General features: G+C 46.1%; 1 protein-coding gene and 1 long non-coding RNA gene across 3 annotated transcripts; one reads left to right on the forward strand and one right to left on the reverse strand.

Moving 5' to 3' along the window:
• Nucleotides 1–5,381: 5,381 nt before the first annotated feature.
• On the reverse strand, nt 5,382–14,193 carry ADAMTS1 (ADAM metallopeptidase with thrombospondin type 1 motif 1). The gene is made up of 9 exons (XM_058731808.1): nt 13,363–14,193; nt 11,336–11,682; nt 10,845–10,977; nt 10,386–10,553; nt 9,420–9,706; nt 8,977–9,163; nt 8,711–8,886; nt 7,607–7,782; nt 5,382–7,444 (listed from the first exon to the last, which is right to left on the reverse strand). The coding sequence occupies exons 1-9, from the start codon at nt 14,051–14,053 to the stop codon at nt 6,745–6,747; spliced, it is 2,865 nt and encodes a 954-aa protein (XP_058587791.1). The 5' UTR covers nt 14,054–14,193; the 3' UTR covers nt 5,382–6,744.
• Nucleotides 14,194–14,845: 652 nt separating this feature from the next.
• On the forward strand, nt 14,846–19,042 carry LOC131512741 (uncharacterized). Of its 2 annotated transcripts, XR_009262279.1 has the most exons (3): nt 14,846–15,789; nt 16,705–16,804; nt 18,530–19,042. It is a non-coding gene; the product is annotated as an uncharacterized LOC131512741 (long non-coding RNA). The 2 variants fall into 2 exon arrangements; XR_009262278.1 differs by lacking the exon at nt 14,846–15,789 and having other exon boundaries at nt 16,617–16,804.
• Nucleotides 19,043–26,435: the final 7,393 nt, after the last annotated feature.

Below are 26,435 nucleotides of genomic sequence, written 5' to 3' on the forward strand. Positions count from 1 at the left end.
CACAATGTTATATCAGTTTCAGGGGTAACATAGTGATTCTACAACTCTGGAAGTTATGCTACGCTCACAAGTATAGCCACCATCTGTCACTAAGCAACGCCATTATAATATATGGTGCATTTTCAAATCAAGTCTAGCAAGTATCGTATATTACGCTTTGGTTTTTGGTTGTGTTTCTCTGTATCTTCACCAAATTTATTTCTTCAGATGAACTTTAGAATCATGTTAACCCATTTCCAAAACTTAATGAATGGCTAATGATTGGAATTTTATAATAAATCTACTCATTGTGGGAGAAAAGAAAATGTTTATGATTTAGAATAAAATAAATGTATGTCTGGGGGCACCTGGATGGCTTCGTCGCTTAAGTGTCTGACTCTATTTCAGCTCAGGCCATGATCTCTAGGTTTGTCAGATTGAGCCCCGCCCTGGGGTCCATGTTGATGGCACAGAGCCTGCCTGGGATTCTCTGTCTCCCTCTCTCTCTGCCCCTCCCTGCTCATGCCCTCTCTCTCCTTCTCAAAACAAAACAAAACAAAACAAAACAAAAATTAAAAAAAGATAAATGTACATCTCTTGTTATCTTCAAGTCTTTTTCTATGTCTTTCTAAAGTTTTGTAGTTTTTTTTTTTTTACATATTTAGTCTGCCTTTACCTAGAAAGAGGTTTTAAAGACAACCAGAATAGTTCCTACCTTTTGATCATCCTTTGTATTGTTAACAGTTTTTATTTATTTTTTATTTTTTTTAAATTTTTTTTTCAACGTTTTTTATTTATTTTTGGGACAGAGAGAGACAGAGCATGAACGGGGGAGGGGCAGAGAGAGAGGGAGACACAGAATCAGAAACAGGCTCCAGGCTCCGAGCCATCAGCCCAGAGCCTGACGCGGGGCTCGAACTCACGGACTGCGAGATCGTGACCTGGCTGAAGTCGGACGCTTAACCGACTGCGCCACCCAGGCGCCCCTGTTAACAGTTTTTAAATCACATCTAGGGATTTTATTATTTGGGGCACATAGTTTATTGTAGATTCTATCTTTAATCCACAAGAAACATTATTCTCTATGTTGCTTAGTGTGTTTTTCCATCGTAAATATAATTTTGGCTGATATTCTATTCTAGTCTTATTTTTTCCTACTGTTTGCCTGATAAATATTTGGACTTCTCTGAAGAAATGTCAGTTTGATTTAGACAGTTCCCTTTAATTTATCATGCCACTGGGTTTTATTTTTAAACAGGTACTGAAGATATCTGTCTTTTAACAGGACAGCTTAAACAATGTATTGTGATAATGTAGTTGGTATTCTGACACCTTATTTTTTGCTTGCCATTCTTTCCTTTATGGGTTGTGTTTTACGTGCATCCTCTCTCCACAGAGACATTTTTAGAAATTTGTTTTTCAGGAAACATCATTCATCTGTATTGGTCTAATTATAAAATTCAAAAAGAAAATGATGTCCTTTGATACCTCAACATGAACATTTCTATCCAGCTGTTATGATTTGGTCAATATGACATAGGATTTCACACTTGAATTATTATTATTAACATATTCTACATTATATACCGTCTCTTTTAACTATTATTTTTTTATATTTTCTGTTAATTTGAAAAGCATATTTTCAACAATATTTAGCTGTATGTTTAAAACTGGTTTCAATATGTACTGAAAATCTTGTATTTTTAATTTCTGTTTGTCTTTAGAATGTAGGGGACAACATCCCTGTTGCAAAGAACATCCTCTCCACCACCCCTCCCCCCAAAAAAACAGACAAAAAAGAAACAAAAAACTTGGACTCATCCATGATGGGTTTTTTTCTTCCATTTTCACATCTATATCCATCTACAAACCTCAAAGTCTTGACCTGCAGAATTTGACCTTTTTTTCTCAGCTCTGTTATCATTTAGCTTATCATTATCCTTCATCGTGGTCATTGCAATAATCTCTCCATCTGACTCCTATCTGGTCCCCTTCCACGTTAAAATGTTAAGTCAAACCGTGTCTCTCCTCTGCTCAGTTCCTCAAGTCCTTCCCCTTCGGTTTAAAGCAACACCCAAGCATACTTCCTACTCCCCGGGAACTAGCTCTCTCTCTGTCCTCCACCAATCTCCCCTCCTTCCCCTTTGCCCATTATTCCAGCCACAGGGGCGTTTTACTGTTCCCTCCAAGAAGCTGAGCTGACTGTCACATGTGGTGGCCACCTCTCTATTGTAAAATCTCACCCCTCGAAGAATTATCTCCTCACCTCCCTCTGATTTCTTCCCAAATATCTCCTTATTGAAAAAGCTCTCCTGGATTAGTCAACATAACATCACACTCCACCTCTTTCCCATCCCAGCAAGTGAATGTTTTATACTTTCTCTTAAGAGTATTAAAACATAAAACGATAGTAATCCTAAGGAAAAAGAAACTACCACAGCCCCCCAAAAAATGCAAAATTAGAAACAAATCATTGTATAATAATTACAGACATTTACCCTTAGGCAATCTGACTAATACGAGGCAGCTGTAAGGAAAGGTTCAGGCTTCTGAATTACGGAGACTGGAGCACACTGAACAAACAAACACCACATTAAGAACTTCCAAGACTGAGACCTAATGGAGACAAGTAGAGTGAGCAGGCACTGTGCGTGGTTCTGTGCTCAAGCAGGGGAGGGGCAGAGAGAGGAAGACACAGAATCCAAAGCAGGCTCCAGGCTCTGAGCCGTCAGCACAGAGCCCGACGCGGGGTTCGAACTCACAAACTGGGAGATCATGACCTGAGCGGAAGTTGGGCGCCCAACCGACTGAGCCACCCAGGCGCCCCCCGCCCGCCCCGTTCCCATTTCTGCTCACGCCCGTGAACTCGTCCGTGTCACAGAAGTATGTGTATGGCAAACAGGCCACACTTCTATAGTGAGGTAGCTTTGGTCAATTTCCTTGACAGGTCGAGCACCACCAACCATTCCTTAGATTAATAGTATTTGTTTTTCTTTCTTTTGGAAAACCAATGAGATTAGCAAATTGTGTTGTGTATTCTTCTTCAGTCACATGAAGATCTGTGACAAATTAAATAAAGAGCAAAAGTTGGAAATGATTTTTGCCAATTTTTAAGTGAAAGCTCTGATCCAAATGTTGTGCTGGCACGGTGGTTATTGACATGCTAGAAAGAGAAAGTGCCCGTTGAATGCTTTGAAAATTAGGTGCTTGGATTAGTATTGAACATCATGCTGGCTCATCATTTACACCTGCAACGTGAGTGAGCGCAAAGTTTCCTCCTTTTCAGCAGGTGCCTGGTCAAACTCATGGGAACTAGATGCATGTTTTAAACCAAACTCTCTTTGCTGCCCAAATGGAGTATCTTAAACTGCTCGTTTTATTGATAAAAAGAAAATCTTACCAGCAGAGGGCTGAAAAAAATAATGTGGCAGCCTACACAGGTGTTTGGCATTGCGTTGGACAATAAAGAGAATTCTGGAAAGTCTCTTGGCGGTTTTTATCTTCATATCCTGAATTTCAGCCTTCTGTTTATCACATCAAATCAATGTAAGCCTTTTTTTTTTTTTTTGTTTTAGAGAGAGACAGAGAGAGCAAAAGTGCAGAGGAGAAGGGCAGACAGAGAGAGAGAAAGAGAATCTTAAGCAGGCTTCATGCTCAGTGCGGAGCCCAAAGCGGGGCTCGATCCCACAACCTTGAGATTGACCTAAGCCCCAATCAAGAGTTGGATGGTCAACCTCTGGCACCACCCAGGCACCCCTAATGCAAGCTTTTGAAAAGAAAAAAAACCTCATTGGTGAATTAGGCAAGATCTACAAATGACTTCTTTATATTATGGGTCATCACTTTAGGTATACTTATAGTATTGTATCAAATAGCTTATATAGTAATTGAGGGTAAGGGCATTTCTTGTGTGTGTGCACCCCCCACCTCACTCACTCTGGGAATTTGCGCCATAGTAATAATCTAGGCAAGTAAATAATGATGGAAATTGGTGCAATGAGCGTGTTAGGCCATTGAACTGCATGGCCAAATTCTATGTTTAACTGAGTTCTATGGGAACAGGACTGGTTCCCCGCGTAAGAAGACTGGACTTTCACCTTTCAGTTCAGTGGCCAGTAGGTAGGAAAAAACTAAACCAGAGAAGACATGACTCTCCCCTCCCCTGCCCTACTTTCTGACCTATGCACCTGGCCCCTGAGAATCTTATATTCAGTTTGCTCAGGGGAAGAAAGAGCACTGAGTAATTCTTGAGGGCAAATGGGAAATTATCATCGGAATCTGAAATTAGCATGTTATATAGAACTATTTGAGAAAACTAAGGAAGGTGAAAAAAAGGATGAAAATGTAATGTTGGAATTGTCTGTGGTTAACCACATAATCGGAGTCTCCTAGTAAATAAGCCATTTCCTGAGAGAAATGTAGTTATTTTGGAAGTGGTTTCAACTTTTAAAGTCATTGATGTGCCATTTAGTATTTAACTTACAGTGATTTACAAAAGGCCACCCAGAGTGGTCTGGATGTTCCAGGCTTTCTCCAAAACACCTCATGCATTCCTGAACAGCAAGTGGAACATTTGGAGAGCTTGGCTAACCACGCATGTGTAGCCCAAATGTAACTTCTGAAGCATCATTTTCTACTCAGTAGCTTACTTTCACAAATTTTACTCACATGGTATAATCGAAGAGACACAAATTCAAAATGCTTTTAGAACCCTACCTGGCCTCATTTATAATTTTTTTTAACGTTTATTTATTTTTGAGACAGAGAGAGACAGAGCACGAATGGGGGAGGGCCAGAGAGAGAAGGAGTCACAGAATTGGAAGCAGGCTCCAGGCTCTGAGCTATCAGCAGAGTCCCACCCGGGGCGCGAACTCACGGACCGCGAGATCATGACCTGAGCCGAAGTCCGACGCTTAACCCGACTGAGCCACCCAGGACTGAGCCACCCAGGCACCCCTTATTTATGTTACACATCAGAGGTCGGAAAACTGCCCACAGAACAAATTTGGCCCGGTTTTTGTAAATAAAGTTTTATTAGAGCACCACCATGCCCATTCGTTTATGTTATTGTCTATGGCTGTTTTCACGCTACAACAGCGCAGGAAAGTAGTTGTGACAGAGATGATCTGGCTCTTCACAGAAAACATTCGCTAACCATCTGTGTATGTTATTGCATCAGTAGCAAAACCTATCAATCACTGAAGATAGAATAGGGTCTTTCTTTCTTTCTTTCTTCCTTTTTTTCTTTTCTTTTTTTTTTTTTTTTGTAGCAATCACACACATCAAGGATCCATCAGGTACATTTCATTAGGACGAAATCTTATTTCTACAGAATTTATTTTGTGCCTCGGATGTCCTTCCCGGGAGCGAATTCTCATTTAAACAAAATAGACACGCACACATTCAAAAAGTGTTCTTTTATTATTTCTAGTAACATATATTGTATAAATACTCTATTTTTATATGCCCTTTTACAAAAGCGATATAACTTAAAAGTTTTATCATTAGAAAGAAATGTATAAAAATAAATATGTTATTATAGGCATTTATTACCAACTATAGTCCTTCTTAGAAGGAACACACAAATACTTATGAAGTACATAGAATTTATAGTAACATATTTTACTATATACATATGGGAAAAAAAAAAAAAGTCCTATTCTCTTTCATAGTAGAAGAGCTGAACAGACATTCACCAGGATATGACTGTTGGGCCAGCTGCTGGGGGTGGGCCTGCTACCCCTCAGGAGCCTCCCCACTGCGAGACTAGTGATCTCCATGTCCCCAAACACTGGGGATCCCACTCTACACGCCCCATCCTTATACTGGCATTACATCCTTTTGTGTGTGTGTGTGTGTGTGTGTGTGACATCACCCGGTCCTTCTTGAGCCGTGAACCGGTTTTTGTTTTCTGTTTGTGTTTTCCACCCACATTCCAAAAGTAGGCTTACATGAGGAGGAAAGAAGGTGGAAGCTTTGAGCTTATCCTGTCTCCTCTGACTTTCACTAGCGTCTGATTCATTGCTGCCTTTTTTTTTTTTCCTAACTCCTTATAAACTTAACGCATTTTCACAAACACGTGGAATTGTTTCTTTGTCAAAATGACGTCACGGATGAAGACCCAGCAGTGGCACTGGACAGCGAAGACGGCGTTCGTTTTCAGTCACTTTATGTTGCGAAGCATTTCTCTCACGGAGGACAGTCTTGCATTCTTAACTCTCAGTAGAGACGACGGCGGAAGTGTTCTCCGAAATCGTAGCAGCCGCGATCAATCAGCGCTGGCTGAAGATGCTATGGGCCCTCCTTTCTCCTTCCGTGGTTCGCGAGGTAAAGCAAGCCCTGTCTGCAACTGAAAGTCTCCGCTTTCTCCTGCTTTTCAGTTCCCAACCCGCACGGCACAAAGTATTTAATCATTTAATCGGTACCACAGCACGGGGATCGTGTACTCCTTAAACTAATTGTGACAACTGCGTCTATTTGTTTCTTACACTTGTCATAGATGTAACAAAAGGAATAATAATAATGCCCCGGGGCTTTATCATGCTATATCATTGCTCAGAGATTAATAACCCTCATTAGCTACCCTATCAGATTCGTAACTGGCAGGCTATTCTGCCGATCTAACTTCTTTTCTACCTACCTCCACACTCCCAACTCCTTACCCTCTCTGTTCGTCACCGGCAAGGTACACTGGATCCCTCCAGCCTTCTTGGTATCAGTGCACCAGCCCTTCCACACCTCATCCTCCCCTCGACGCTCCCCTGCTTAACTGCATTCTGCCATCGTACAGAAATCTATGTAATGCTTCGGTTTCTTGAAAGGATCGCAGCTCTCGTGAGACAACACCCCCCCGTCGTGGGACAGACACTGCAAGGTTCTCTTTTTGTAACCTTTCCCGCAAGTCTTGGAGCATGGTGACCAATCCCCCAGCTGCCAGCGGGGGCAAGGCACGTCCGCGCAGGGTCGGGTGCTGGCCGGCTTCACCTCCTTCGCACACTCCGAGGCGGGCTGCCCATTGATGTCTCGGCACTCCACCACTCTCCTCTGCCAACCCAGTCCGCATGACTTGGAACATTCGCCCCACTCTTCAATGACCCATTCTGAGAAGGTAGGGATGGCGTTGAAAGGTTCCTTCTTCTTCTTCACAAAATAGGTGTATTTAATTTTCGGGCGAAGGGCGTTGCCCACGGTGAGGACCTGGATGGTTATCGGCTCTTTGAGCGGGCTAAAGCTGCGGATTCTTTCCAACGCGGCGGAGGAACCACTGTACCTCAAGACGGTACCTTTGTAGGTAATGTCTTGCTCTAAAGTGGACAGAGTGAAGTCGCCGTTCAGGATATATGTGCCGTCAGCGGCTTTGATGGCAAGATAGCTGCCGTTATTCCTGGACCCCCGGTGATTCCGTTGTTTCACCTCAATGTTTGTGGCTCCGGCAGGAATCGTGACGATGTCATGATATCCAGGTCTGCGGGCAAGAAAAAAACAGATATAAAACTCTCTCGATCGCTGGCTAATTATAACACTCAGCTGGAAAACACGCGGATCGTTTGGAACGTCAGCTCTCCCGGACCTGCCAAGTTACCTCTACGTAACAAGATCTTTGGGGGTATGACGTTTCAAGACTCACTTGGCACTAGTAACCGATCCTGAGGTCTTCTTGCACGTAGATCCGTTTCCTCCACAAATACCACATTTGTCAAACTTCTTCTTGGAGTCTATGATACGATCGCAGCCAGCTTTGACACACTGTCCTTGCACGCAGACAGAGGTGGAATCGGGGCTACACGGGGTACCATCAACCACCTGGAGGAGGGAGAACACGTATCTGGTGTCACACGTGAGTCAACTCGGGAAAGAGATGATGTTGCGATAATTAGGGGAGATTTTCTCACGAACATAATGCCTCTGGTTTCCTGACCATCGTAACGAGAGGAGTGCTCTACACGTGGCCCACGCGACCCTTCTGGGTGGCGTTTTCACTACAGTAGATACAGGCGTCCGAAAATACTATACATTTTGATTACTTGTTTATTGACCTGTCTCACGTCTAGGTCAGGGCAATGAAAGCAGAGCCGGTCCATCTGCATACTGCGGTACGCTCAGTGCCTAGAATAATTCCCGCCAATTGCAGATGCTGAGTAAGTCAGCTGTTGCCCGTTGAAGCCGCAACCGGGAAATATTTTCACAGCCTACAGTGATAATGGCACAGGATAATCCAAGCATCATTCGTTTCGTTGTTCTTAAATCTCAGAACCAGATTTATCCTCGCAGCAAAACAGCAAAACGATGCTTCTACTAGTTCAACGTACGTTCTCAAACACAAGTGTTATCGACGTCAGACTTCCTTTTAATGAGTCCATTTGCACACGTTACCGCTAATCACCGGTAACAAGAACTGTGCTCCATGCTAACGCTATTTTCCAAAAGCGCTGTCAGGCTGCCATGCTAATATGCAATTTATCTGACCATAAAGGCCTTTTGTCTGCATACCAGAGTAATAACAAGCAATGCTAAGAATCCTAAGTGCCTGATTCGGGCTTCGTTCATAACTGGAAATGATGCCACACTCAAAAGAAGGTGGTGGGCAACATGTCTAGAACCAAAAGGAGATGCGATTTGAAAATCGAACGCATTGGGATGTGAATTCATGCAACTGCATCACGGGCTGCATGAAAAGGTTGCAGTCCAAGCCCTCGTTTCTTGGGCAACAAGTATGGATGGAAGTAAGTACCTTGGGCTGCAGAACGAAGAAGAAGCCAATGCCTTTGGCTTGACAGATGAGCTTGCATCTGTCCTTTGGCGAGACTCCGGCATACTTGGGGGTCCACTCCACCGCGGGCCCGCTCCCGAAGGAAACCTTAGAAAACTCGTTGTGTGCCTCACACTGTTCCTCTCTAAATGTTTTTCCTGGGAAGAAAATGATATCATGACGTCATCGGTTTTCACCCCTCGCCTGCCTGCTCGTGGGCGCATCACTTGCGACCCGCTTCCACTCACCATTGTTATCGGGACAGTCTTCGATGTTACAGGACCTGTAGCGCACGCGCTTGCCTTCACAGTACTTCCCTCCGTTTTTGGGGACCGGGTTGTCACATTCCCTCATGGTGTACTGAACTCCTCCGCCACAGGTTCTCGAACAGTCTCCCCAGGGTCCCCACGGCCCCCAGCTTCCATGAATAGGAGTCTGCATGGGGACACAAATGATCAGCATTAGAACTCTTTACGGAACTCTTTTTAGGCAACGAACGAGAAAAGTAAGAGATGAAGAATCCGTTGTAAAAACCATCTGTCTTGTGTCCCCCCCCACCCCACCCCCCCGCCCCCATCAAAGGACACAGACAGGGGTGCCTATCGTGCAATCAGATGTTTTAGCATCGGGCTGCTCCTTCCAATTCCGAATCTTAAAGGCGTATGCGCGTGCTGGGACAGGAAAAACTCACATGGAAATGCATCTTGTCCGTCTTGTTCACACACTTGCCGTTCAGACACCATTTCCCTTCTCCACAGCTGGTGCCGTCCGCCCAAGGGAAGTGTTTCGTTTGGCACACCAGCAACCCGCCAGAGGTGCCTGTGCACCACAGGGTCGTACAAGTGCTGGCTGCATCCAGGCAGTGCTTGGACTCTTCCCCAAATGTAAACTGGCACTGCCGGTTGGCATCGTACAAGGTCCCCGGGAGATCGGAGGGAAGCTGGAGGGGGCTCTGGGGCTTGTCCATCAAACATTCCCCTGCAAAGGAAATGCCGACCAATATTAAAGAGCGGTGACTGCAAACAGACAGAAGGTAGATCAGTTTCAGAACACGGTTACCGTAAGAAATCACACAGAGCAGAGTGATTTGAAAACTAGAGCTGCTGGGGAAAATGCCAGCGAGAGTTAAATAATTTGTAAGATACTGTCCTCCAAAGGGGATTTCTGCATTAACAGTGACAGGAAATTACTGTTCTGCTAAAAAGCTCAAATTAATGCACTTTTAGGAGCTACTCGGCCAGAAGCACTGTCATTTACTGGGAATGAAGATCCAAAAATGTATGCTCGTGGGGCGCCTGGGTGGCTCAGTCGGTTAAGCACCCGACTTCGGCTCAGGTCCTGATCTCACAGTTCGTGAGTTCGAGCCCGGCGTCGGGCTCTGTGCTGACAGCTCAGAGCCTGGAGCCCGCTTCGGATTCCGCGCCTCCCTCTTCTGTGTCTGCCCTGCTCATGCTCTCCTTCCCCCTCTCGCCCAAAAAATAAATAAAAATTAAAAAAAAATAAAAAGTAAAATAAAAATGTATGCTCCTGACAACGAAAGCAATTTGGAAGAAGGGGAAATAAAAAAGCACACATAAGAAAGAAGGGACCGGTTTAACTAGAATCTTACATGTGGAAGGCTGGATAACATCTAGAAAGAGTAGCTGCAGCATCTTACCATGACCATTATCTAGGAATGATGTAATCATGTAGGCACTGCAGGGAGACCAAGGCTGGTTGTGGTTCAAGTTGGAAAGCATCGACGCCATCATGTGGGAATTCTGGTCGACACCATTCATGCTGGCACACTGCTTTGCATCATCGTGTGGCATGTTAAACACGTGGCCTAAGAAGCAATCCAGAACCCACATCAAAATACAGCACTTCCCGCCGCCCCTTCCCCCCCCCCCCCCCCCATCAGGGATTCACTTGTCCCGAAGTGATTATTTCTAGAAGAAATGTGTTTTGGAAACAATCGAGCTTGGGCCCGATACGTCTATGTCTTACAAGGCACAGACAAATAGGTAAATTTCCAAATGTCAGGATCTCATACTATCTTATTTTGAAATCTGTTAAGGCTGGCCACGTTCAGAAGAGTGGGAAAAGAGGACTTAACTCCCACCCTGAAATGACTTACCTAGTTCATGAGCCGTGGTGAAGGCAGCTTGCAAGCCATCGTCTTCTATGACCGAACAGCTTCTGGTGGGATCACATATAGTTCCGACATCAGCCATCCCAAGGGTGTCACATGTCTGCGCCCCACACAAGTCCTAAAAGAAGCAAACGTAGGTCCTTGTGCCTAGGAACAGAGAGCGCGAACCTTGCGACCTAACTTTTGGCAACAGGTATCTTCCCATTCGTATTGGGAGCATTCACATTCGCTGCCACCGAGCTGTCCAAATCTGGGGACTCCTCTGTGGGATTCCTATGGAGATTTTTCTCGACTGCTGTTCAAACAGGACTGTGGGGACTTGAGCTAGTAAAATGACGGAGGCCGTAAGTAAAACTGACCACATCAGCCAATTGAAAGAATGCAAGTCAAGGGCACGGGCGAAACGCCTCATCCGCGTCTCTGGGTTCGGGCGCTGCCCCCCCCCCCCCGCCACCGCCCCCGGAGGGCAGTCATACCTGTCTGGTGAAAAGAATGGCGGTGTCATAGTGCTCCCCGTGCCGGTCACTGGGCGGGTTGTGCTGCTTCTGCCAGTTACAGAAGTTCCGCAGAGTGAGGGCAGCATTGGAGGTCACCTCGGGCCCCTTCTGTTCCTCGTAGATGACCAGGATCTTCACTACCACCAGGCTCACGGAGTTCCGGATGCTGGGGTGTTTGTACAGCCTGGCTGCTACCGAGAACAAGGTGAGAAGGTAGTGCTTCAGACCACTGCCGTGGAACTCGGCCATGGACTGGTCGGCCACCAGCAGAGTTTCCACGTAGCGGTGGCTGGACACAAATCGCTTCTTTCTCACGCTCCCAGCGCCTGTAAAGAAACAGAAAAGGTAGTTTGCTCGGGGCCCTTCTGGCCGGGAATAGCCACCATCCCCGAGTATATAAGGAAAGCCTAAGCAGTCAAAGCAAACCAAATAAAAATACACCTGGGACCACAATAACAAAAATAGTTGCATCTCTTTTCGCTGCAAATGTTATTTTTAAGGCTTTCTCCTTTACTTTATTTTCTCTCTTTCTCTTTTTTGTTCCCCTGCCTCTTAAATAAAAAGGGCCATGTGAGCCACTGAGGGTTCAGGCTTTTTTTTTGGGGGGGGGGGCGGTGAGGAGGATTTCTTTTGTCCTCCTGGAAGTCCTACAATCTGCACAAGGCAGTATAGACATCATCCTACCCAGCTGCAGTAAAAACTTGGAGCAAAGGCAGCAGGCAGAGAGCCCCTGAGTCACTCTTTCACAGGCCAGGACTCAAATCCTGAATGAGATCATCGGACTCCACGTGGAAGGCCCAGGGCAGGGCTGAACTGCCGCTGCTCTGCTGTCTCATTCCAGGGGTCCTGGGGGGAGGGGGGGGGTGAGGGGGAGTGTTCTGCTCTTGCCAAATCCGGGCACGAGGACCACCCACTCTGCCCAGCAGCCTGTCGTCCCATTCCCACTGCCCCAGGGAAATAAGTTCCTGCCTTGATGGGGGGGGGGGGGCGGGGGGGGGGGGAGACATTTGATTATTTAGAAAAGAGCCTTCTGACTCCTGACGGAAAGCCGGACCCCAGGGAAGTCCCAAACTGGACGCAGACCACATAACTGCTTCAAGGAGCAGATGTCCAGGGGGAAAAGCGGAAAATTCGAAAACAAGCCACGTGAGAAAGTTAAGGAAGAAGAAAAAAGGCACCAAAGTGACAGGATGAAGAGAAGGAGACAGTAAGCACCGCACACAACTCAAGAGCCAGGGTGAAGCGTAGCAGGAAGGATCAGCAGTGACTAACACGCAAGAGTGCAAGAGAGCAGAATTTTGGCCGCGAGAGGGAGCGCAAACTGGGAGGCCGGGTGGGAGGCGCGGGGAGGCGGGGCCAGCTGGGCAAAGACCTCCCAAGCAGGTTCTGCAGAGGGGCCGGGCCGCCGCCAGCCGGTCGGGGTCAGCCTCTTTAAGAGGGAAGGGGGAGCAGGCCGAGGCCAGCAGGACAGAGATCCCAGCGCAGCTGTCCAGGCGTGCGGGTTGCGCACTGCTAGGTCACCGTCGCTCCTCCACCCTCCATCTCCGCCCTCCCCCCGGCGCAGGGCGCGCGCACAGGCAGCGGTTGCAAAACTCAGCGCAAAGTTGCAACCCGACCAAAGAACACATGCACAGTCGTTAAAAAGAAACGATCAGGACGGAAAGAAGTCACACACGCTCACTCTAGACTAAGGTGGAAAGGAGTTGGGTTACCAACTCTTCCCTTCCCCGTCGAGACGCTTCGCCTTAGCAGAAAATCGCTGCTCTGCCCGGCCTCTCTTGACCATTCATTATTCGGGCCAACGGGATTCGGTTCTAGCCGGGTTGGATTCGTTCACCAACCCAAACCTCAAGCCACATTCCTCCACACCAGGCCCGCGTCCAGTCCGCAGACGCATGTTCCTGCCTGCGAACAGGAGTTGACCCTCCACACGCGCCGCTCAGAGACAGTGGGGAGAGGGGGATGAATGGAGAGGCGAGTGAGAGCACCTCTTCTGCGACTGATACCTGTCGGCTGTCCCGCCCGCTGCGGCGCGGGGTCCCGCGGGGGCCACTGCGTCCCGGAGTCCTCGTCCTCTGGCCCCGCGCCCCCGGCGAGCTGGGTCTCGTCGTCCGTGACCCCGCACTTGGCGCCGTCGCCGCCCCGCTGCCTCCGCCGCAGGAGATGGAACTGGGGCCGCTCCGGCGGCTCCTCCCCGGCGGCGGCGGCGGCGGCGGCGGCGGGGGCCAGGCCCACGGTGGCGGCGGCGGGCGCGGGCTGGATGAAGTACTCCTCGCCCTGCAGGTAGAAGGCGCCGCTCACGCCCTCGCAGAGGCTGAGAGCGGCGGCCGAGCCGGAGTCGCCGTTCACGGTGCCGGAGTAGAAGCAGTGCGTCAGGTCGCCGGCGGGGTCCGGACGCAGCGCGTCGGGCCCGGGCCTGCGCCCCACGGTCTGCAGCGTGAAACCGGGCGCCAGGAAGCCGCGGTCGGGCTGCAGCTCTAGGTGCAGCTGCCGGCCGAAGGCGTCCAGGCGGAGGTGCGTGGTCGCGTGTCCCGGCGCGCGCTCCAAGTCCGGCAGCACCAGCTCCTCGTCTTCCTCGGCGGGGCGCCCGCGCGCACCCGGCACGAGCAGCAGCAGCGCCGAGGCCGCCGCGAGCAGTAGCAGCGCGGGCGCAGGCTGGGCGCCCCGAGGCCGCCGCGCCAGCTTCGCGTTCCCCATGTCGCTGCCTCCCGTGCGCCTTCGGAACCCCGCGGGGACGGCTCGCTGCACCCGAGTCCCGGGAGGCACCGCGCGCCTCAGTGGACGGAGAGAGAGGGCTATTGTTCGGGTCGGGAGCGCGGAGCCTTGCTGGCTTCGCTCTGGGTTGTTACAGTGACTGTTATTCTTTGAAAGTGAGCGCAGAGCCGGCGGTGGACAGGACTCCCGGAGTCCCCGGGAAGGAGGCGCTGCAGTTCTGCGGGCGCGCGGGAAGTTTTTCTTCTAGCGCAGAGTTGGAGGCACCGCGCGGCAGGGGCTGGCCGGGAGGCTGCTGCAGGGACAAGAAGTGCCCCGGGACGCCTCCGGGCCAGGGGGGCAACGGGCAACGCGAGGACCGGTGCCTGGAGCCCCTCTTCGGTCTCCGCCTTGGCCGCGGGGCTTGGCTCTGCGCACCACAAGGTCCTCTCGGCCCTACAGCGCGCCCTGGCTTTGCAGTGGCCCCTGACTTGGAGCCGCTCTCCAGCGAGTGCAAGAACCAGGCAACCCGGGTTGCCCTTTTATAGTCTCCAACATGTCTCCACCTCCCTTCCCCCTTCTTCCTCCCTCTTGGCCGCCTTTCCATCCCAGAGACACCGCCCCCTAAACTCTGTCGGTGCTAAACCGCGCTCAGCGCCGCGGGCCGGGGCGGGGGAGGGGGACTGCCTCCGCGTTGGCTGGGCCCCAAGGGCTCGTCAATCTGGGGGCGGAAGACGCAGGAGGGGCGCTGTGACCAGCACTTTGTGCGTCTGGGGTTGCTGCGGGGAGAAGGTACTCCCTTCCATTGCGCCTTCCCCCTCGCTGGCTTCCCGGACCACCCTCCCTTCTCGCTGCCCTTGTGCGGGAGCGCAGCTCGCGCGCTGGGCTGCAGTTCCCAGAAGGGACGGTGGGGGTGGAGGGCAGAGTCCCTTCTCCAAGATTTCCCTGCCCGGGGGCTGTCACTGGGCCGCCTCCCTTTGCCAACCCCTCCCGCAGCCCATTACTCCCCAGTTTGTGCGATGAGCCGGGACTGCCCTTTCTAGAAAAATACCTCACCCCACCTCCACCTCCTTGGCCCTCCTGGGCGGGTTTATGCTGCTTGCTCTCTCTTCGCCCCAACATTTCTCGGGTAAGCTTGTTTGGGTCAGTGCCAACCTGGAACGCATGCCTGGGGTCAGGGGGACACTTCCCAAGCTCTAGATTTTAAAATGCGTTCTCATTGACCTTTATCTCTACCCTGCCATCCCCTGCCTTAGCGACTTCTCTTTGGGGACCAGGCTCACACTTCCGGAATAGGTGATCTGGAACGCGTTTCAATTCCCTGGAGCCTTAGGGAGGGACTTGGGCTTTCTCTTCTTCATTCCACAAATAATCAACTCCCGCCCAGTCTGCCTTCTTTTCCCTAATAGCTGCTGCAGAACGTAGGCCAGGCTGGCGGAAACGTCAAGGAACCCCACTTTTCCACCCAGGGGCCAGCGGGACCGCCGGGGCTACAAAGTGTGCTGTGGGGAAATTAGGAAGTTGGCTCTCTTCCCTGACCCCCTCCCCCCTCTTCCCACCAGGAAGGGAACAGGCTGCATTCGTGTTCTGAAAGCAAGCGCTGCAGAGCCTTTCCACCTCCTTAGGTCCCAAGGAAAAGCTGAGCCTCTCTTCCATCGATAACGAGGGAGGGAGGGGCTCAATGACACAGAGGAAGGAAATGTTTCATAATGCTTCCACAGGCGGAAAACCAGGGGACAATGGTGAGAACGGCCGCCGCAGTCCCGGGGCAGACCCGTGTCCCTCTCGGGCGCGCTCCCACTTCCTCGCCCGGTGTCCTGTCTGGCCGCCCCTGCCCCTCGATTTTCACCAAGTTTTGTGTCAGCTCCTTCCTCACTCCTTCCCAGACCTTCCCAATTTCATTCTGCCCCAGCCAGAAGCGCCCCCCGCCCCCCAGTCCTCCAACACACCCCTCTTCCAACTTTTGCTTTCAGAATTCTTTCCAACTTCCTCTACTCTCCGAGTTCTAGATTGCCTGCTGGAAAAAAAAAAAGAAAAAAAAAAGCAAACACAAACACAAAAACCCTGCTTGCCACTCTTTAGGAAGGATCACATGAGAAAGAAAGGCAAGGAGAAGCAGAAACACTTCACTCTTAGAGGGTAATAACCACTGGCCCTACACCCTTAGGAATGTTTGCATTCTGGAATGTAATTTTCCTTTCCTAAGGTCAGGGTCATAGTTACATGCTGAATGGTCAGCTCAAGAATTACATGTTTTATTAGCAGCTTAAAGTATGTCAATGGCCAATTTCCACCCTGTCTTTGCTCTCCTATTTTCCCACCAGCTAACAATGTGACAGTGTTTTCTGCCTGCTTCCTTTCACCCAGCCTCCCTTCCCAGCCCGCTCTCCCTCCATCCCATTTCTCCTTCAAAGTTAGTGTCCACCTATACTCATGAGCGGCCTCATTCGTTTCTACTTTGTGTAGCCTTTCTGTTCACCTTGGAACTAAGCAATTCACTTCACTCTGCTTCAGGGCATCATTTCCCATTCAAACATCCCTACTCCCTGGTTTGATGTCTAGACTTTCTTCTTCTCCTACATTTCCCTCCTCTGTTCCAGTAGTTTTTAAATGTGCCCTCTTTTAATGATTTCAATTCACTTGTTCTTTCATTCTAGGCAGAAGAAAGGTAAGATACTTGAGAGAACATTTGAGGAAAAGTCATTTTACACTTGCAAGATATTGACTATGGAATCATGAAAACATGATGGCAAAGCCGTAAGTAAATTTTGATACCCCTCGCATAGAGGAGGGTTCTGGAAACAATATATGGTGATCAGAAGATGGGGCCTCAAACTGGTTTTGAGATGAAAATTTCAGATACTTGAGGTGGCCCAGGAATAAAAGACGTACAAGATCTGTCAGGTTCAGTGTGATTCCCTTGAACTGGGACAGGATGGGAAATGTGTCTTTTTTTTTTTTTTTTTTTTTTTTATAAAAAAATCATGTAATGCATTTCCAACTTTTAACTCTCTTACATAAAACTTGGCTTTTAAAATATATTTGTGCAAGTTTGGCCTTTGGTTTCTTTCTGCCTCCAGTGGGGTTCTCGTTGGAAGTCTGTTTAATTCAAGGCATACATTTCTAATCTTGAATGGTTTACTTCAAATCCACTACAATTTTTGCAGATTTCATGTTGTATATACAAATAGAGCTGAAAAAACAGAGAGCTAGCGGCAAAAGAATGGCCAGGAACATGGCTTTTTTATTCACTGGGTCTCTCTCCAGATTTCTGTTCTTTTGCATAATGACTCCAATCTGTTGTGCACCTGTAGTTCTGGGAAATGATTCTTTTTTAATCGCTTCAACAGAGGCATGGATGTAGATGTTGCCAATTACTAAGCTTGAAAAACTCCATCCATGCTCAGGAGAACATTTAATCTACTTGCTTTTTTGTTTTTAAAGACCAGAACTCTGTTCAGGCCTTTGTGGTGTTACACAAACATCCACATATAACACATAAGCAGGCTTATAAACAAAACTGTGGATTGAAAAAATACTTTACTATAGAAACAAGACCAAAGGAATCAAATTTGTACACGGCATTAGTAAAAGTGACATGTGATAGTGGATCCTTGTCAGTAAGCTTTGCACCGCCACCCATAAAATGCTTGGTCCTTAATCTGAACACGCACCCAACGCTTACGTACCGAATTCACCCTTACCGTATATCTGGTTTTGTCCTTATAGCATATATATGCGCCTGTAGAAACATAAATCTTGGTATGTCCTAATTTGTAGACCTTAACCAGTTTTTATTATTTGCAGAGATGACCCCCAAAAGTTAAAATATTTGGCAGAAAAATATTTTTTACAATTAACAGTTTGACCTTTTCAAAGCATTCACGTCTTCTATTAACAGAGAAAAAAAAGTTTCGTGCATTTTAAAGTGAAAGAAATGCACAAGTATTAATTTTATTTATCCTTTACATGTTTGTATGTATTTCATTTTTTCATGTACTCCAGGCACACTAGTCTATTCATAATTTTCAAGAAGTTTATACCAAATTAAGTATTCCACAAGTAGCCATGAAATGAAGGAATCTGGTAAAATACATGAGCTGTTAGCATTGTTTTAGTGGAAATGTTGTCTACAGAAAAAATTAATGTACATAGCTCATGAACATGTAATGCTATTCATATTTTCATACCACAGGATTTACCAAGTAGAAAAGGAAAGATGTTTAGCATTCGTGCTTTTGGGGGGAACATATGGCCTAAAGTAATATTGGACAAATGGATATTTTAGTTGATCATAAATTAGAAAATAGATAGGAAACATCTATTTTAAGCCGGTTACATACCCAGAAATACACCACTATTGAAAACAGAAAAATTACTGTAAATTGCATTTGGACTTAAAACAGCTATGACCTCAAAGCCATGCATTTGCAAGAACTGAAAAGAGTGTGCTGTGTCTAATCCACTCCCCTTGTTTGACAGATGTGGAACTTTGCCTCCGAGAGGTTAAGTGACTGGCCTTACATTGTAGCCAACTGAGGACCTAGAAATAACTCTGGCTCATAATTTTTCATCAAATGCCTTTTGGAATTGTAACGAACTAGTTGCTCTGGTAGGTAAGTATGCTGTCAGATCCGTGATTGCTGTTGTTTCCAATGATTAAATTTTAACCATTCTAACTAGGAATTTTCTGGCAATAAAAAATTTCCACCTTAAGAGATCCCCGGCCTTTAGTACTTCATTTTTGGTCCACGAGGTGGCGACGTTCTACAACAAATGATGTTTTCAGCTGTTTTGTTTGTTTTTTGGTTTTTGTTTTTTTCTTAACAGTTCAAGGCTGGAATGTGTAGTTTTTACATCTTTCCAATCCTATCTGATAATTTTTCATACAATTTTCTCTTACCTTTTGGCATCATGGAAAATATCTTTTAAATATTGTAACTTAAATGTATTTACATCCTTAAAATAATAATAAAATGCCTTTTTTATTTTTAATCAATGGCTTTTAATGGCTTTTTAATCAATGTAGCTCTATTAGCTTAAACCAAAAACCAAGTAGCCTTTAAAAAAAGAAAACTACTTCTGAGAAGATAATACCATGGGTCACTTTCATTCATCACATTTGAGGACTTTTTTCAGTTCAAATGAAAAGAGCGTAGGCATTGCAATTTGCTAAAATAAAAATTCATTTATTCATTAAGCAAAAGTTAAGTGCCTAAGTCTGGTCAGTATACGTTAATACTTGACTATCAATACTAAAGTCGAATACTTGCTAAAGTTAAATGCTAAAGTTAACTCATTTGCTTGGTTTAGAGATTTTCCTTGGCAACAAAAAGGAACGTCAAGTGCAAAAGTCTAAGAAAATAAGAAAATGTTCTACCACCAGGTGGAGATAAACGATAACATTTAAAATCACTCAAGTGTGAGTACTTCAAGCAAATGTTTGACTACCCCAAATACAAGTGACTTCCAAATGTCACACAAATTTAGAATTGTATTATGAGGATCTTTTATGACTTGAAATAAATTAATATTAACATAATATTTCTAGTTTAATAAATTCTGGAAATAGAAGCAGACAATTTTAGTCAGCAGGAGGCACATGAGACCACAGAATAAGAAATTTTAAACTAAATATTTTTCCCCACTCAGCTCACAATTTATTGATTAGATGATTGAGATTGAAGCTTTTTGGAAAAGTGTCTATTCATGTCTTCTGCCCTTTTCTTCACTGGATTATTTGTTCTTTGGGTGCTGAGTTTGGTAAATTCTTTGTAGATTTTTGGATACTCACCCTTTATCTGATATGTCATTTGCAAATATCTTTTCCCATTTCATCGGTTGCCTTTTAGTTTTGTTGATTATTTCCTTTGCAGTGCAAAAGTGTTTTATCTTGATGAGGTCCCCATAGTTCAATTTTGCTTTTAATTCTCTTGCCTTTTGGAGATGTGTCGAGTACAAAATTGCTGCGTCTGAGGTCAAAGAGGTTGTTGCCTGCTTTCTCCTCTAGGATTTTGATAGTTTCCGGTCTCACGTTTAGGTATTTCCATCCATTTTGAGTTTATTTTTGTGTATGATGTAAGAAAGTGGTCTAGTTTCATTCTTCTGCATGACGCTGTCCAGTTCTCCCAGCACCATTTGCTAAAGAGACTGTCTTTTTTCCATGGCATGCTCTTTCCTGCCTTGTCAAAGATTAGTTGGCCATACATTTGTGGGTCCAATTCTGGGTTCATTTTTCTATTCCATTGGCCCATGTGTCTGTTTTTGTGCCAATACCATACTGTCTTGATGATTACAGCTTTGTGGTAGAGGCTAACGTCTGGGATTGTGATGCCTCCCCCTTTGGTCTTCTTCTTGAACATTACTTTGGCTATTCGGGGTCTTTTGTGGTTCCATACAAATTTTAGGGTTGATGGCCAACAGACACATGAAAAGATACTCAATGTCACTCATCCTCTGGGACATACAAATCAAAGCCACAGTGAGATATCACCTCACACCTCACGGTTCACCTGATGGTGAACAAGTCAGGAGACTACAGATGCTGGTGAGGATGTGGAGAAAGGGGAACCCTCTTGCACTGTTGGTGGGAATGTAAACTGGTGCAGCCGCTCCGGAAGACAGTGTGGAGCTCCCTCAAAAAATTAAAAATGGAACTACCCTCCGACCCAGCAATAGCACTGCTCGAAATGTACCCAAGGGATACAGGAGTGTTGATACATAGGGGTGCATGTACCCCAATATTTATAGAAGCACTTTCAACAATAGCCAAATTATGGAAGGAGCCTAACTGTCCATCAACTGATGAATGGTTAAAGAAGATGTGGTTTATATATCCAATGGAATACTACTGGCAAGGAGAAAGAATGCAGTCTGGCCATTTGCAGTAATGTGGATGGAACTGGAAGGTACTATGCTGAGTGAAATAAGTCAGTGAGAGAAGACAGTTATCTATGTTTTCACTCATGTGTGGATCTTGAAAAACTTAACAGAAGACCATGGGGGGAGGGGAGGGGGAAAAAGGGTTACAAACAGAGAGGGAGGGAGGCGAACCACAAGAGACTCTTAAATACAGAGAACAAACTGTGGATGGGGGTGGGGGAGAGGGGAAAGTGGGTGATGGGCATTGAGGAGGGCACCTGTTGGGATGAATGCTGGGTGTTGTATGGAAACCAATTTAACGATAAATTGTATTTAGAAAAGAGAGCGAGATGGAAAGTTTGTGTTGTTGTTGTGTTATTGTTGTTGTTGTTGCTCCTGCCCCCCCCCCACCCCCAACTACAGCTATTGAAGCCAAGGCTAGAAATCAATTGTCCAGATATTTTGGAAGTGATTTTTGCCACGTGGTGGTTTCTAAACTTTTTTTCCTACAAGAAGGATTTAAGACTTTACAATGCTCCTTTGTAATTTATTGATAACCGGTGACTGGATTGTGAAGTTCTATGGTTTATTGGCAATTCACTATGGCAGTTCGAATGAGTAGCTCAAGGTTACTGCCCCTTGAGTATCTTCAAAGTCCTAGAATTGCTGTCTGCCTCCCATTTTCCTGGCCCTCGTTCTGGGCCCTCAACTCTGGCCATTGCTGCACTAAACACTTCTGGGGCTGGTGTAACCTCCCTGCATCCCATGTCCCACATGCTTTCTCACCTGGGGCCCATCCAACTTGCAGGATGACGGTCTCGCAGTGAGTGCAGCTGGGAAGCTTAGCAGGGTTAACCCTCGACCAGAAAAGGAGCCAGTGGGAAATGGGTCCTCGTCCTGAGGGCACCATGAAAGCACGCACGCAAGTTGCGTCTTTCCGCAGCGTCAGCTCTGCGCAGCCACAAGGCAAAGTTAACGTAATAGCACGACAAAGCAGTTTCCGGATTCTGAACCCAGTGACACTTCACCACGTGTTTAACTAGTTACAGATCCCACGGAGCAAAGCACACGCGCACAAACGGGATAGCACAGGGGTCAGGAAGTTAATGAACCAAATGTGAAGTCCATTTGTGCACGCTCAGTCGAGTCGAGGCTCCGTCGTCCGGTCCTGGTCGTCTCTCGGCACTTACCTCTGGTTATGTGCGAGCAGTGGAGGATCTCTGTTCCGTTCAGAGATCAATCTGCAGAACCTTTGGTGGCAGCTGCCTTTTTGAAATGGTCGTACACGGAGGAGCCAGTGTCTGGAGAATCTGACCGTTTGCTGCAAAAATCCTCCCCTTTTAAAGGGATTTAATCCGTCTTGGGCCGTTATAGACCTCCCCTGCTCTGCTGGTTATCAGTTCTGTGTTACCCACCACCACTGGCCTCAGCGATTTCGGGTCTTGGCTGCAACGCCCTTAGCTGCTTGAGTCACCACTTCTTAACATAGGCCAGTGCTTGACATGAGTGACTCCATCTTGTTCTCTGGTTTTCTTCTTTTCCTTGGGAGACAGTATAGAAGCCCATTCTCCATGTCTCTTCAGAGGGGCCTGTTAGAACTAAGCTCCTGCTGTCCCCAACGCTCCCTTGCATCGGCTTTGGCCCTTCTCCATCTTATTCTTGTTTGTCTCCCTCCCCTGCTCCCTAAACTAGCTGACCAGCTCCTTGCACTTCCTACCTCCTCAAGGACTCCATGCACACAAACGTTTTTCTGAGGCTGCTTTCTGGGGCTGAAGTAAATCTCAAACAATGAGTATCAGAAGATGGGTTAGACGGTCAGCTCACGGATCAGACGGTGATAAACAGCCTTTGGTGGCGGTAAGTGGGGTGGCGTAGCCTGGGGCGGTCAGGGCACTTAAACGGAATGGGGAAAAGAGTAATTAAAAAAGAGTGTGTGATCAGATGGCTTCTGGTAGTTGCTTCAGAGCAGGGGTTGGTAAATTACAGCCTGTGGGCTGACCACCTCTTTTGTAAATCAAGTTTTATTGGAACAAAGCCACTGTCATTTGTTCACGTGTTGCTTATGACTGCTTTTGCAGGACAAGATGGAATTGAACAAGTACAAAAGGGACCGCGTGGCCCGCGAGTCCCAAATAATTGTTACCTGCCCCCTTATGAAAAGTTTGTTAACCCATGCTTTAGAAGCCTTAAAAACCATTTTAAAGAGATTTTTTTTCCTAAGTCTTAATTGCATGTCGTGAAAGTTCTCTTTCTCTCCTGCAGCCAGAGGGCAGAAGGTACTGAAAATCTGAAAATGCATCACCTTATAGTTGCCCTATGCCGAGGTCAGGGTCTTAATAGAAAAATGTGGGAGCCTGAGACATGATGTGGAGACATCTGGGGGGATTAGCCTGAGTATCTTGAACTTCCACATTCTCCTGAGCCCTCCAGATTGTCAGAGGCAGATATCACCTCTCTGCGACAGCAGGCCCTTGCCAAGAGACCCTAAAGTTCTCAGCAGAGATAAGTGCTTCTCCAAAGGACCCTTCCCCACCTTAACGTCTGCCCCACCTCCTGCATTTCTATCCTCTTATTTCCTGGAGAAATTCTTTGAAGAAACACTGGCCACACGAATTATGGTTCCCAAATATTTTCTAAATTCTGAGAGTAGAAGCAATGTTAGTCAAAAGCACTGCACTGATAACAGTAATACCATCCAATTATATTTGGTTAAGACAAGAAGAAGACAATTTGGTTATTCTTATGACATTATAGAACAGTTTATCGTTCTGTTGTGAAAATTTTGGCATCGTGCACAAAAACTCCACAGAGAAAATGCACAATTGTATTATTTTAAGGTTAATAATATGGCCTGTTGGAGGATATGCAGTTAGCTAGCAAGAAATTCTGGGGATCTGGAAGTGATAACCAAACAGACTAGTCCCAAGTACTCTATGAGAATTGGTTGTGGTTGTCCACTATGGATTAATATCAGTGGAGATGGTTCTTGTCTGGCATCTGTCTGAGATTTCTAGGCTAGGCTAACAGCAATGATTCCAGAAAACTTTGCCTATCTGATCTAGGGAGATTGAGCTAGGCAAACACTGAGGGCGTGTGTGTGTGTGTGTGCGCGCGCGTGTGTGTGTGTGTGTGTGTGTGTGTGTGTAGAGGGGTGACTCGTCTATATCCAGTTCCCTGTTTTCTGAGCAGTGGCTGCCTGCTGTTCCCTGCTAGGCTGTGCCTTCTTTTTCATGCCGCTCCTCAATTTAAAACTCCAGTCTGCTCAAGCAAACTAGGCAGGAGAAAGGAGCCCATTGTAAATGCAACTATATCTGAATTCATGTTTTCTCAAGTTTTACCATGACAATAATGTCTGCTATTTCTTTAGTGTTCGTTGTATGCCATGCATACTTTACATATATAAGCTAATTAAGCCTCACATGTCATTTTATTGTTATTACTATCTCTGTTTCACAGATGATATAATGGAGGCACAGGGAACCTAAGAAATTTGGCCGAGTTCACACAGCTAATGGTTGATAGAGTCAGGTAATCTGTTCTTTTAACCTTTAATGCAACCAAGCACAGTAGGTATACAACTCTATTTCAAACTTGTTAAGGGTGGTGAGACTATGCAAGAAAGAGGACTGGGTTAAGTGTCAGGGCAACCGGGGTGCCTGGGTGGTTCAGTTGGTACAGTGCGCAACTTTGGCTCATGTCACGATCTTGCAGTTTGCGAACCCCGTGCTGACAGCTCGGAGCCCAGAGCCCGCTTCGGATTCCTCTCTCTCTGCCCCTCCCCCACTCGTGCTCTGTCTCTGTCTCTCTAAAAAAAAATAAACATTAAAAAAATTAAAAAAATAAGAGAGCAACCAATTTCAGATGTGCAACCACTTGCCCAATGACCTGAATCACAGGCTCTTTAGAACTTAGTTTCTAAATCTGTAAAATGGGCAGGTTAGATAGTGCCGGCTTAAATATTCTGTGACTTTTAAGGTAATTTTAGTACTTTGAATGACAATGGATGTCTGAAGTGCTGTATATTTGTTTTAATGGTATAGCTCTGTTGTATAATCAATTTATTATATGCTGTGTCCTTGATGATGTAATTAGTCCTCAATAAAATCTTGGCGTGATTAGAATGTTGTTCAGATTAGAAAGTCAGACGCACTTTTTTCTTGTTCTGTGAAGCCCCTGTGGCTAATGGTATTATTGTCACCAGTGTCAGGAACCAATTAAGTAAAACATCAAATAAGACTATTTTGTCTTACATAATTAAGCCAATGAAAGAACTGGAGAATCTGATGGCATAAAGGAATGTAATTTCAAAAAGCTTCAGTGCTACACTTTGTGGATTATATGACTTAATTAAAATATAATTAAAATATAATATTTTAATAATATATATATGTATATATGCATTGCATAAATGTAAATATTTTATATATATATATATATATATATATATATATATATATGTATTTACATATCAGGAAGAAGAAATACATTCCAAATTCCCATATTGTATCCCCGAGGTAGGAAATATAAAATAAAGACTTCAGGACTTTGTAACTCTTTAGTAAGTATATTGGACTCTGAGCATGTAAATATAGTGTGTTTTTCTGGAATTCGCCAACATCCTCCTCCTCTCTAGTATGTATAACTACTAGGCACAGACGATGATCTGTGTATTTCACTTGTCTTACAACTTGGCCAAAAAGCCATTCCTCAATTTATAAGGGAAGGTTGCAACTAAGAAGGGAGACATCTATGCTAACCTTTTCATTAGGATAAATCGACTTGTCTGCTTAGAAGAAGAATGTGACCCTCGCTCAGACTTGCTCAGCAACTGACGTTCATCCGAACTCCAGGCAACTGCACAAGCTATATATACTTCTTATTCGAAATCAGAGATCAAATGAAAGGAAGCAGGTGAAACCCAAGAGATCGTGGCAGGAGAGCGGCAGAAGCACACCTGTTAAGCACAAGCGCCGGGTCGGGACACCTGATCAGCGACTGCCGGCAAGAGCACGTGCCCGGGGGAGCTGAGCACGACCACAGCCACAGAGAAGGCAGGAGCCAAGCATCTGTTCCCATCTTGGCAAAAACTAGGAGTTAAAACGAAAGGGGATTAGTGACATTGCATGGAACAAGCTGAAAGTATAGAGCAAACGCATATCATCTTAGAGAATTTAGCCTTGTCCCCTGCATGTCACTTCTGAGTAGCTGGGATCTCTGGATATCGCTTTCGACAGCACCTGCAGACTGTCACCCATTCCTTGTCGTGAGGTTTGAGAATAGACCTGGTGATGTTAGGGGCAGTATAAAACTCATATCATAAAAGCAAAAGACGGAAAAAAATGAGGTTCGTCCCCAGCAGCAGTGTGTCAAATCAGAGACGTCTCTGTTTACTTGATTGGCACATCAGAAATGAGGGCACAATGTGAAAACCTCCCTTACGTTGATAATGTGAGGCTTCAGCCATTTCTTTCCTAAGATTTTGGATTTTATGTTGCTTTTTCTTTTCCTCTTTGCATTTTACATTTGA

Source organism: Neofelis nebulosa, chromosome 5 (assembly GCF_028018385.1).
Source record: "Neofelis nebulosa isolate mNeoNeb1 chromosome 5, mNeoNeb1.pri, whole genome shotgun sequence".
NCBI classification, from domain to species: Eukaryota; Metazoa; Chordata; class Mammalia; order Carnivora; family Felidae; genus Neofelis; species Neofelis nebulosa.